The sequence below is a fragment of the Carassius auratus genome, chromosome 2 (genome assembly GCF_003368295.1).
Source record: "Carassius auratus strain Wakin chromosome 2, ASM336829v1, whole genome shotgun sequence".
Classification (NCBI taxonomy): Eukaryota; Metazoa; Chordata; class Actinopteri; order Cypriniformes; family Cyprinidae; genus Carassius; species Carassius auratus.
The window spans coordinates 28,569,331-28,581,679 of NC_039244.1; the positions used below are offsets into that span (position 1 = coordinate 28,569,331).

General features: G+C 41.8%; 1 protein-coding gene across 2 annotated transcripts; it reads right to left on the bottom strand.

The window, feature by feature from the left end:
- Positions 1 to 4,901: 4,901 nt before the first annotated feature.
- sharpin (SHANK-associated RH domain interacting protein) lies at positions 4,902 to 10,005 on the bottom strand. 2 transcript variants are annotated; one of them, XM_026197439.1, is made up of 9 exons: positions 9,725 to 10,005; positions 9,195 to 9,369; positions 8,840 to 8,929; positions 7,883 to 8,024; positions 7,456 to 7,546; positions 7,097 to 7,382; positions 6,251 to 6,354; positions 5,955 to 6,065; positions 4,902 to 5,876 (listed from the first exon to the last, which is right to left on the bottom strand). In XM_026197439.1, the coding sequence occupies exons 1-9, from the start codon at positions 9,890 to 9,892 to the stop codon at positions 5,850 to 5,852; spliced, it is 1,194 nt and encodes a 397-aa protein (XP_026053224.1). In that variant the 5' UTR covers positions 9,893 to 10,005; the 3' UTR covers positions 4,902 to 5,849. The 2 variants fall into 2 exon arrangements, with proteins under 2 accessions (XP_026053224.1, XP_026053230.1); XM_026197445.1 differs by having other exon boundaries at positions 6,251 to 6,351; positions 9,725 to 10,004.
- Between the last annotated feature and the right edge of the window lie 2,344 nt (positions 10,006 to 12,349).

The window sequence follows — 12,349 nt, forward strand, 5'->3', positions numbered from 1 at the left end:
TTTTGTGGTGATATTAGTGTTTTTCACTATTGTTTGTAAATGCAGACTAAAAGGCTAGTGCTTGATTTGAAACACATGTGGAAATGAGTCTGATTGAAACACCAGAATTCGGTAATTAAGAGGTGTGTCCTAATAACCTAAGAACAAATTATTTTAAATGACACTCTTCCTGTGTAGTCAGTGGCTGCCAACAAAGCTGAATGCAAACCAAATAATTTTGATACTCAAATGTCTCTTTACAGCATGACTGGGGTGGAGCTTAAAGTTTGTCTAGGTTTAGTGTTCCCTCTCGAGAATGGTCTCTCGACCTGGCGTTAACGCCTTGGGGACTTCTTTCCTAACGTACCTGAAATCCTATTGCAAAACGCCAATGAAGTTGCAACTCTCACTGGCCAATGCCAGCCAAGACGGTAAATGAGGGTGGGCCCCGCCACTATATAATGCACCAGATTGGCGGCATAAACTCAGAATCTTCCTCTTTCATTATCCTTTGGAGACGGCTGTTGAGAAGACTGATTTCCCTCTTGGGGACGACGAGGTCGCTTAGGCGTGGGCCTCCGCCTCAATCGGCTTGCACTCACGCTGGTGGGTCGGAGATTTTCACTAAAGTCGACAGAATGGAAGCCCGTGAATATACGCACATTCCGACCATCGCTGCAGACCTCTGCCTCTCTGAAGACAGGTGCTACGCTGCCATCTACGCCTTGCCGTTTGACCGCACATGTTTCAGACAAAGCGTACACTGCCTCGGGAGAAGCAATTTCAGCTCTGCACACGATGGCAGTGCTCCAAGTTTTCCAGGCACAGCTTCTGAAATCGGAGCATGGGCTACATGGTTGTGCTCCACCGGCACCTGTGGCTGGCTCTCACAGAGCTGAAGGATGCAGACAGGAGGGCGCTGCTCAATGCTCCTCTATCTCCATCTGGCCTATTTGGAAGTTCTCAGAGGCACAGAAATGCTCTAGGGCGATGAATCACTTCCTGCCGCGGCTGGCTGCAGCACAGCCTCCTGCGTGCAGTAGATCCTCATCTGCTTCTAACCGGCCTTTGAAGCGACCCCCCGCTGCTTCCACTACATCAGAACCAGATCTGCAGCCATCTGTTCGCGCCAAAACTCCGTGGCAGAGGACACCGAAGGAAAGGAGTCACAGCTCCGAGAAAGGCTGGAAACGTCCCGGGGAGCTCCTCCGTCAGATCAAAAACCTCGTTCCTGATCCTCCATCAGTGATAACGGCCTTACAAACAGCCATGAAACCGTCAATAGAATCAGGCTTCCCCGTGTATCTGGCAAGGCTGTTAATGTTAAGGGCATTTCGGTTTGATTACGGAACATCATAGAGAACGGCTACATGCTTCAGTTTCGGCGCAGACCACCCCGGTTCAATGGTGTGGTCATGTCGACAGTTCCAGCTCATAATGAGCTGGTTCTGAGGCAGGAAATTCTCAATCTCGTCACGAAATACGCAATAGAAGTGGACCCGCCGAGCGAGAGAGAGAGAGAGAGAGTGGGTTTTACAGCCGGTACTTTGTTGTTCCCAAGAAAGGTGGTGGTCTCTGTCCAATATTTGACCGAGACCCATCAACAAGCTTTCAAAATGACAACGCTAAAGGAGATACACAGATTCGACCTGGAGATTAGTTTGTTTCGGTGGACCTGAAAGACGTATATTTTCATATCCAGATCGCCCCTCGTCACAGGCGCTTTCTGAGATTTGCGTTCGAAGGTATAACGTATCAGTTCATGGTAATGCCGTTCGGGCTAGGACTAGTGCCTCGAAAGTTTATAAAATGTGTGGATGCAGCACTTTCCCCTCTGAGAGCGAGCGGAATCAGCATACTGAATTTTTGGACGATTGGCTGATCTTGGCAAATTCAGAGGATGTGCTCAACAGCTACAAACGCGCTCTGTTACGTCACCTGGAGAGTTTGGGTCTTTGTGTGAACGAACATAAAAGCGTGTTATGCCCCAGCCAAACAATCATATCTAGGGGTGCAGTTGGATTCTATCCATGAGGGTGTGTCTGAGCCAGGAGTGCATACAAGATTTAATGTCTGCTTTGAACGCATTCAGACTGGGCCGTCTTCTTCTAGAAATGCTAACGGCTCCCCCATGGTCGATCCCGCTGAGACGAGATTACCTGTCTCAGGTAGACGGCTCGATACGGCACCCCAACCCAGAATGGTGGAAACTTCAGGTGTGGATGTTGTGCGGGAACCGGTAAACCCGGGTTCGTTGTCTCAACACGTGACGTACACTATTACGGAGGCGCGAGCCCCTTCTACGAGACGCCTGTACGCTTGTAAATGGACAGTGTTTGAGAGATGGTGTGAATCGAATGGTTGGGACCCGGAAAGCTGCCCCATGTCTGACATTCTGGATTTTCTGCAACAACTAATGGACGGTGGCAGTATGCCCTCCACGCTTAAGGTTTACACTGTATCTATCTCAGCTTTTCATGCTGCTGTTGACAGGTGCTCAGTGGGGAAACACGATCTAGTGATCAGATTTTTGAGAGCCACGAGAAAATTAAAACCCTCCCGCCCCCCTACAGTGCCATCCTGGGATCTGGCTCTGGTGCTGGGAGCACTAGCCCTCCTGCCATTCGAGCCACTTCAGTCTGTCGGCTTGAAAGAGCTCACGAATAAAACCACTGTGCTGCTTGCCCTTGCTTCGTGCAAGCGCATGGGGGATTTGCAAGCGCTTTCTGTGAATTCGTACTGCCTTCAGTTTGGACCAGGTGATTGTAACGTCACGCTGCATTTTGGCATTTGGCTGCATGCCTAAATCGCTCTCGACACCGTTTAGAGCGCAAGTGGTGGCTCTTTCTGCCTTCTCTCCAGAATCGGAGACTTCATTGGACATCGGCCCGAGTCAGGTGTTGTGTCCGGTGAGGGCTTTATGACTCTGTCAACCGCACGGCTGCGTTTCGGCTATCCAAGCAGCTGTTTGTATGCTTCGGAGGCAGCGGCTGTCACATTGGGTCGTCTAGAATATTGCTGTGGCATATTCTAGCTGTGGTATGGAATGTCCTATTGGTGTTCGAGCCCATTCGACGAGGGCTGTCACCTCCTCGTGGGCGTGGACTAAGGGAGTTTCTATCAAAGATATTTGTATGGCGGCAGGATAGTCTTCGCAGAATAGCTTCGCCAGATTCTACAATTTGGACGTGCAGTCATTAGCCTCACAGGTCCTATCAGTGAGCACGACACGTGGTTCTTTCACTTTTCCCACGGATTTGTTTTATACAATGGCATGTCAAGAGACAGTTCTCGAGAGGGAATGTCTCCGGTTACTGTTGTAACCTCGGTTCCCTGAGAGATGGGAACGAGACATGGCATAGGCTGGCGTGTTCACTGCTCTGATCTGCTGTACTGTCGACTCAGTCGGAAGATTCTGAGTTTATGCCGCCAATACGGCGCATAATATAGTGGCGGGGCCCGCCCTCATTTGCAGTCTCAGCTGGCATTGCCCAGTGAGAGTTACAACTTCACTGGCATTGTGCAATAGGAAGGGAGTTTCCAAAGCGTTAACGCCATGTCTCGTTCCCGTCTCTGAGGGAACCGCGGTTACAACAGTAACTGGAGAATTCAAGTTTAAACTCCGAGTTGGTTGAACCATGAAACGGGCCCCTGGACTATAAACTGAACCCAGACAATAATTTCTCTTCTGTAAGCTTATGCTTCAGGTGTTGCATTTTTTGCACCAACAGTATCTGTAATCCACACAACACACAATGCTATAAAAAAGCTCCAATACTTAATTTTGACATATTTCCTAAGTTTGTTTACATTAAATTAAATTCCCATACTGCTTTCCGCTCGTTTGCTTCGCACAAACTTTATGGCTCATTTGAAATCTTTTTAAATTAAAAACTACATAAATTAGTTCATTGTTAAAATTACAAATGACCTGCTTCTTGCGTCAGATCAAGGCTGCATCTCATTGCTAGTTTTACTTGATCTTAGTGCTGCGTTCGACACCATAGATCATGACATACTCATAGATCGATTACAAAACTATACGGGTATTCAAGGGCAGGCTCTAAGATAGTTTAAATCCTACCTGTTCGATCGCTACCATTTTGTTTATTTAAATGGGGAGTCATCTCATTTATCACCATTAAAATATGGAGTGCCACAAGGATCTGTCCTAGGTCCTCTGCTATTTTCAATATACTTTTTCCCCTTGGTAATATTATTAGAAAATACAGGATTAGTTTCCACTGTTATGCTGAAAATACTCAACTATATATATATCTCAACGAGACTAGATAATTATTCTTTAGCTTGGGTTAAACTAATTAATTGTACTTTGTTGGAACAGCAGCTACGCTAATCATTGCTATATTTGTTTCTATGTTTTGCTGCGGGATGTCTAGGATTTACACAAACTCCAGTCTGGATCCAGAACACCTGAGAAAAGATGATGCTGACCCTCAGATGATGCTAACCCTGAATCAACAAACAGAACTAAGAAATATTGCTACAAGTGTGACTGCATCATATAATAATTGCACTTATAAGCTACTACTTAATATTGTAGAAAATTAATTTTCTGTAAAGATGCTTTGCAATGATTCGTATCATAAAAGGCGCTATACAAATAAACTTTGAAAAATTAAAATGCTAATTATGCAATGTCTATCAGCCTTAAATCCAACTCAGAAAAAACTACAACCCTGTTTCTACTTTTATACATATTCAAACATTATCAGATTAAATAGTTTCAATTCGTGGCAGTTAATCATCAAGCCGTTAATCATTTCAGTTAAAAAAAGCATGACTGTACACCCCCACAGAGGTAAAAATCTCTCATATTTTCCACAAACTTAAGATTACTCTGAAGCTTCTCCGTTTATTATGTTTATTCACAGCAAAGCCATGGAGAAATGCAGGTAGACTTTAAACACAATCATTCACAATACACACATATTCAATGCAATTATAATTCATTTCAAAGCAATTGTTCATTAAATAACACGCTATGTAAAAAAATAAAATAAATGTTTTTCATAACCCTGTATCTGAATGTCTTCGATGAGAATTCTCAGTCGATTAGATAAGGAATAATTAACCATAAATTTGACATAACATGCATTTATGCAAGTTTCATTCAGTTGTTCTTCTCACCATGTACTGGCCTCGTCACATAATGACATACAGTCACATTTAAAACTGAAGCCCCTAAAATAGAGCTTGATGAACATATATTAAAAACAAATATTTGTCCTGTTCTAGTTCTAGCAGACATGAACACCGATTTACACTCCATGAAGTGAGGGAAGAAGATTCCTAAACAGATGCACGAGCAGAAATTACAGTACAAGCTGGTGAATAAACAGCAAGAGAAGCACAGTCTGCAACTGGACTGAAAACTAGAAATTCTAACATGTGCATCGTCTCCTTTGTTTTTTTTTTAGCTCAGACAATGAACCTGAATAACTCCTGGTGCCTAATACTGCTCAACACTTAAAGGCGTCAGGAGAAATCACATTGTCCTCGATCTTTTGACATATAAGAGGTCTTTGTACAACTAAAACATCCTTCAGGTTTCACATCTTAAAACATTCTCCTCCTTATAAACAAAGCATTTAATCGAGCTCAAAAGCCAATCCACGTCACGACTCCTTCAAGGGAAGCCAAGCAACAAATCAGCTGGTCAGTTACTCGTTACTGTAAACTAATAGAGATGAAATATGCTGCAGAACCACTATGAGAGTTTGAAGCTTTGTTTGCAGTAACTCTTATTAAAACTAAGCATTGTAGGTCCTCACGTGTTGTTTGAATGTGAATGAATGGGAGATTATTTTAGGGGTTGTGTCTCTATCTGTGTGTATTACAGCACAGTTTCACTGGTTCAATCTTCTTGCTTTTTCCTAGAACAGACACAGAGTAAATATTAGCACACGCAGTGTTTCTGCACAGGGAACAGGTGTAGATGAGAGTGAAATCACCTGCTGAACGCCGCTGTGATCGGGAGGATTGGGTCGATCTGTGCTGCAGATTTCACAGCCGGGTCTCGTAGACTTATTTATGAATGTACAGGAAGGACAGGACCAGCCTGACTAAAGACAGAGAGATGATTTGAACATTAAACTGGAAGACAGATCCATATTCGGGGATACTGATCCATGTGTTTTCTATGCTTTGTAATATTTAAAGCTGTCTGTGGACGTGATCCACTTATTTACAAGCTGTCTGCATCTGCTAGTGTCTAGAAATGGAAAATGTGAATGTATCTAATTATTACCTGTGTGTTACTTGATTTCAGTTTGGATCCTCCAAGTTGCAACATTTCAAGGTTAATGATGTCACTGACGCTGGGTTTCTCTGGGCCACACCCACTGCTGCCTGCTGACCAATCAGAAGCACACACTGAAGCAGTTATAATGGTGAGTAAAACAGCGGACAGAGGAACATCCACACACTACCGTTCAGAAGTTGGAGTCAGTATATTTAGCTTTTGTTTAAAATAAATACTTTTTTTTTTTATTCAGCAAGGCTGCAATAAATTTATCAAAAGTTATAATGTTACAAATGATTTCCATTTCTAATAAATGCTGTTCTCTTGAACTTTGTTCATCTGTGAATCCTAAAAAATATCAGTTTCCACAAATATATTGTGCAGCACAACTGTGTCCAACACTGATAATAATCAGAAATGTTTCTTGAGCAGTAAACATTATATTATTCTGATTTCTGAAGATCATGTGATACTGAAGACTGGAGGAATGATGCTGAAAATACAGTGGAGCATCACAGATATAAATTACACTTTAACACAGATTCACTCAGAAAACAAATATTTTAAAATATAATAACATTTCAGAATTTTCACAGTATTTTTGATCAAATAAATGCAGCCTCGCTGAGCAGAAGAGACTCCAAACATCTGAACAGAAGGATAAGTGCTAGAATAAAAAGCCGCCTGATTTAAAGGCTTGTGATGATACGGACACAATGTCCTGAACAAACCAGGAAACACTTAAATAATTCCACTGTCACAAGGAAAAAAAGTGTTATGTTGCATTTTTTCATACAAGTAAAACGTCCTGTATTCACTCATCTTTGGCTGAGGAGCAAGTATCGAACACACCTGTGCTGCTGTGGCTCAGGCGGGGGGGAAGCGTGCTGTATCCTCTCCAGTCGTGGCTGACGGGGCCGCTGGGGGCCGGCGAGGGGCCGAGCGTGGTGTTCAGGGGCATGGACACACCGTTCTCCTGCTGCTGACCGAGGCAGTGCCGAGCAGACAGGAGGTAGAGGAACGCAGTGTCACCGTCTCTGTAGATGCCATACGACGCTAAAGAGCGTCCGTCCGAGCACAGACACTGAGCGATGACCCAGCGCTGCACCCTGGGGTGGAAACCATACTCAACAAACATCTGCAACAGACAAACACACCGTCACACCAGCAATCACACATCAGATCCACCTGGAGACGGCTTGACCTCACACCTGCTGCTTCAGAGAGGCCACGGTCACGTGAGGGACGACTTTCACTGTGACACAGCAGGAGGACGACGCGTCTTCTATTACCACAGCCAAGCTGAAATACAAAGATTACATTCAATCTGCCACCATCAGGATCTCTCTGTATACTGGTTTAAAGCTGCTGTCTTTCAAAGCTCGTTTCTCTAGACTTCGAAGACACTAACACATTCATACAGACGACACGGTTGTGCATCTTTGCTAGTGAACTTCACTGCTGAGACAATCAATAGTAATATTAATAACCACACAGTATCGTTATTACCGTGTTACACACATCAGAATATCATCGCTAGGGCTGTGTATGGCCATATGATTGTGACACTGTAACATTCCCAGAAGCGTGCAGCTGTGGTTAAGACACGATCAACAGAAGACTATCGTATCTCCAGACCTGATCTCGGTGTGGTCCGTGTCCCGCGGCGCTGGCTGGATGCTCAGGGTGATCTGCTGCTTGGCCAGATCTGTGGCGTAGTGCACAGCGGCGTGAGCATCTCCAGCCTCGATCGCTCGAGACAGCTCCAGACACAGCTCCTCTACAGCACACAGAGCAGAACAACATCTGAAGACCACACTCAAGCTCTTTCACAACCAGGCAAACCAAAAACCAGCTGGACACCAGACAGAACTTCTTTTGTTACTAGTTTCTCTAGGTCATTTATGTAAGTGAGCAAAAATTCTTCATAACGTGATTCAGACACTTTAACCATTTTACCATTTTCTAAACTATTAGCAAATAAACTGTGATATAATGTGAGAAGATGTCTGAACAGATTCTGGCTTGAGTGCATTACTATTTTTTTGTTACAATTAATCTTCATAAAACGTAGTAAAATAATGTTATTTTCTTATTATAAATTCTTAATACATATGAATATATTTATATGACCACAACAACAAGTCTAAACAAATTGATTTATATAAAACTGAAAAATACAAATCTAATTTTTCCATGAGTCTAGCAACTCTGAATAAATTTATTAATTTGTTTTAAAGAGTTAAATAAAGCAATAAGCCCCAAGAAACGGTGGTTTATAGTGATTTTAGAACAGCTAAAGGGCATGACTAGGGTAAAAACAAGTTTGAAATAATTACAATTATCTAAAAAAAAAGATACTGAAAAGGTCATGTTGTAAACTACTAACCTATATGTTATATAAATAATAATTTTTAATAACTATTGTCTGATTTGTGATGAAACCAGGTTTCTGTCGCTGTTGGTCAATAGATAAATCACAGCTCAGCATCACAAAAGTCTGCCTTTATCTGATAATATATATCCAGGTTATTTTGTGCCTTCAGCAGCAGTGGATCGGTTTAACCATTTCAACACTTCCGTTAGAACGCTAACCTTTCATTGACAGTGACAAGACTGATGCGTTTCTCTCTCCACACTTCGTTTTCTGCTCTCCATCATTTGAAGGATGAGAAATGTTGGCAACTAAGACAGAAAAGAGTGAATGAACATCAGAAGTGGATCATCTCACAAACAGAGAAGCAAAGAATCTGTGGAGTGTGAGGCTTTTGTGTTTTCACATTCGGCTTGTCATGCATTTAAGATCCACGGGTCTGCTTAAAATCCAACAAGAGACTACACAAAAAAAGATGATTATTATGATTATTGCTGAAGAGATAAATGCTCCTCAGAAGATGCGAGGTGTTCTGGAGTCTTGTGCAGATGATTGACAGTAGCAGTGACCTCTGACCTCTGTGAGACTCTCGGAGCGATGACATCATGACGGTGGCCCACTCCTGCGCCTCCTGCTCGCTGCGGAAGGTGAACGTGAGGCAGTCGTGGGGCGGCTTGCTGAGACGCATTTCGTGACATCGAGCCGTTTTGACCTCGTACTTGACTGAGCGCAGATCGAACTCTGCCAGAGACTGAGAGAAGAGATCACGACACTGAAGAAGAGATCATAACCAGCTTCACGACAGAACCACAACAGTGCACTAGTAGCTTCTGAACCACTATTCTGAGAATGTAGAGATACTGTTTGTAACAACTTAATCAAGATGTTTAGAGAACTTTCTATTTAGCTACACAAGACTAGACTACAGGTGTATAACAGTGTTCACATAGACTGACACATTATTCACATAAACAGACAGAACTGATGTGATGCATGAGAGGAAGGACAGTGAGCCTGTGTGTGTGTGTGTGTGTGTGTGTGTGAGTGTATAATTGTGTGTGTGTGTGTGTGTGTGTGTGTGTGTGTGTGTGTGTGTGTGTGAGTACCACGCTGCGTCCTCCGCGGTCGGTGTGTCGGAGTGTGAGCGTGAAGAGTCCCGCGCGGTTCGGGTTCATGCTGAGCTGCAGTCGCAGTGAGTCCGAGCCCACAGACAGCGGCCGAACCGACACCCGCACCGACATCAGCACCGTACTGCAGCCCGAGCTCACAGCCATGTCTTCAGCAGGACGCTCTTCAGCTGATGACTCACATCATCACCATCTTCACCAACGACAAGCAGCCCGATTCAAAACAGGAAGCGCGTCCGTCTCATATTTACTGCCCCGTGCTTATTACGCGAACTGTAGTTCCGACAGAGGATGTGTTAAAATAAAACCGAATCATTTAAACCTGAATAATAACAACTTTAATAATTGATCAAAAATACAAATTTTTCTAAGTATTTTTGTGCAATAAATCTAGAACATATTATTTTATTCTTACGTCCATATACAATCAGCTTGACAACATGATTGCTACTATATTAAACAATACGGAAGTTCTAAGTGGCCAAGCCATGCATTATAATTTTTTCCTTCTTGTTTGATCGTTATAACGACTTAATTTTATCGTTATCTCGACATAACGAAAGTTTGTTTTCTCGTTATGACGACATGACAGTTTTACTGTTGCTATAGTAACGAACTCAACTTTGACCCGCATCTGATGGACAGTCATGCAGGAGCTCTTACTGTAGCCTATTTCTGCGAATTCTGCTTCGCCTAGTTAATAACGTCTACAATACTGTATATAAATAAAGGCTGATCAGTCACTGTTGATTTTTCCAGAGACAGAACAACGAACGTTTTGTTTTTGTAATTAACATGTTTAAATGGTAACACCGCGATCACTTCAGAAGGATGCAGAACTATTCTAAGATCTTTTAGAGCTGCTTGGATTAAACTCACTTTTAATTTTCCCTTTATTTGTATGTATTTGAAATAAAATTATATATAATTTGTCATTTTTAGTAGTCATTATATGCCGTGACAGATATCATATCATGTGCATCATTTTGGTAAGCAATTATTATTTTATGACACAGAACGCGTGGGTGAAACTCATGCATCTAGCAAGAATTTAATACACAAAATAATCATATTGATTCAAGCATTTAGCATTTATGAATTAATTAAATGTCAGTAATGAACAAGACTGCACAAATTATAGCGATCACGAGGAAGGTCCGCGTACAGTGAAGTGGACAGTGCACAACACCCATCAGTTATATTCAGGTCTATAGCGCCACCTGCTGGCGCAGTTTTGTACCTTCTTAGAGAAAATTAAGTAGTTATAACGAGAAAACAAGAAGGAAAAAAGTTATAATGCATTGCCGCTTAGAACTACCGTAAAACATACAAAAAATACATAAATAGAAGCCTTGGAGTTATGATTGATGATCAGCTGACTTTCTCAGACTACATTACTAAAACTGTCCGTTCCTGCAGATTTGCTTTATTCAACATCAAGAAGATCAAGCCCTTTCTTTGGGAACATGCTGCACAACTCCTTGTTCAAGCTCTTGTTCTGTGGCTGGACTATTGCAATGCTCTCTTGGCAGGTCTTCCAGCCAATTCTATCAAACCTTTACAATTAATTCAGAACGCGGCAGCAAGATTAATTTTTAATGAGCCAAAAAGAATACACGTCACACCTCTGTTCATCAATTTGCACTGGCTTCCAATAGCTGCTCGCATAAAACTCAAGGCATTGATGTTTGTCTACAAAACTACCACTGGCTCTGCTCCATTTACCTATATTTGTTACTTCAGACTTATGTGCCTCTAGAAGCTTGTGTTCTGCAAGTGAACGTCGCTTGATTGTTCATCCCAAAGAAGCACTTTTCTTAAAAAAAACAAATTCTAACTACCTTTCTAATCTTTTTGTATTCTATTTTCTTTTCATTTATTATGCAATTGTATATGTATGTGTGTGTGTATGTGTAAAGACCTCTAACTAGCTTGCTCTATTCTTTTATTGTTTTTATTCCATCTGTTTTCTTTTTATTTATTTTATTATTTAGAATCCCATGCTACGTGTACTGTGTTTAGCTAACTGAGACTTGTTATAGCACTTATATATCATTGCTCTTTTTGTTGTTTTTGATTGCTTCCACTGTCCTCATCTGTAAGTCGCTTTGGATAAAAGTGTCTGCTAAATGAATAAATGTCAATTTAAATTACAACAGAAAAAGTAACAAATACATTTAATTATGTAAAAGCAGGTTAAAAAAATCTTAACATTGAAAAAGAGGATCAACTGATTCAAGATTTTCTTTACAGAAAGTACAGTTCGTTTAAACAAAATTTTCAACACTGTAGACGAAAACCATTTCAACTATTCACACAAAATCCATGAGGTGTATTTCACCTGTAGGTGTCGTGGCCCCAAAGCTTTTTGTGTACCTCCAGAGCATGGAGCCAATGACACATGATACGTTTCTGATAATACGATAATGTGTTAGTAAAATATGCTATTATACAACAAAAATCTAAATTGGATATTGTTTGACCCTGTATGCTGCACCAAATCTAAAAAGTCCAGTATTGTGATTTTTGGCCAAACCATTTAAATGTTATTAGCAAAAAGCCCTTTTCATATCTCCTGAACGCTAGGTAGTGCTGTGCTGAAAC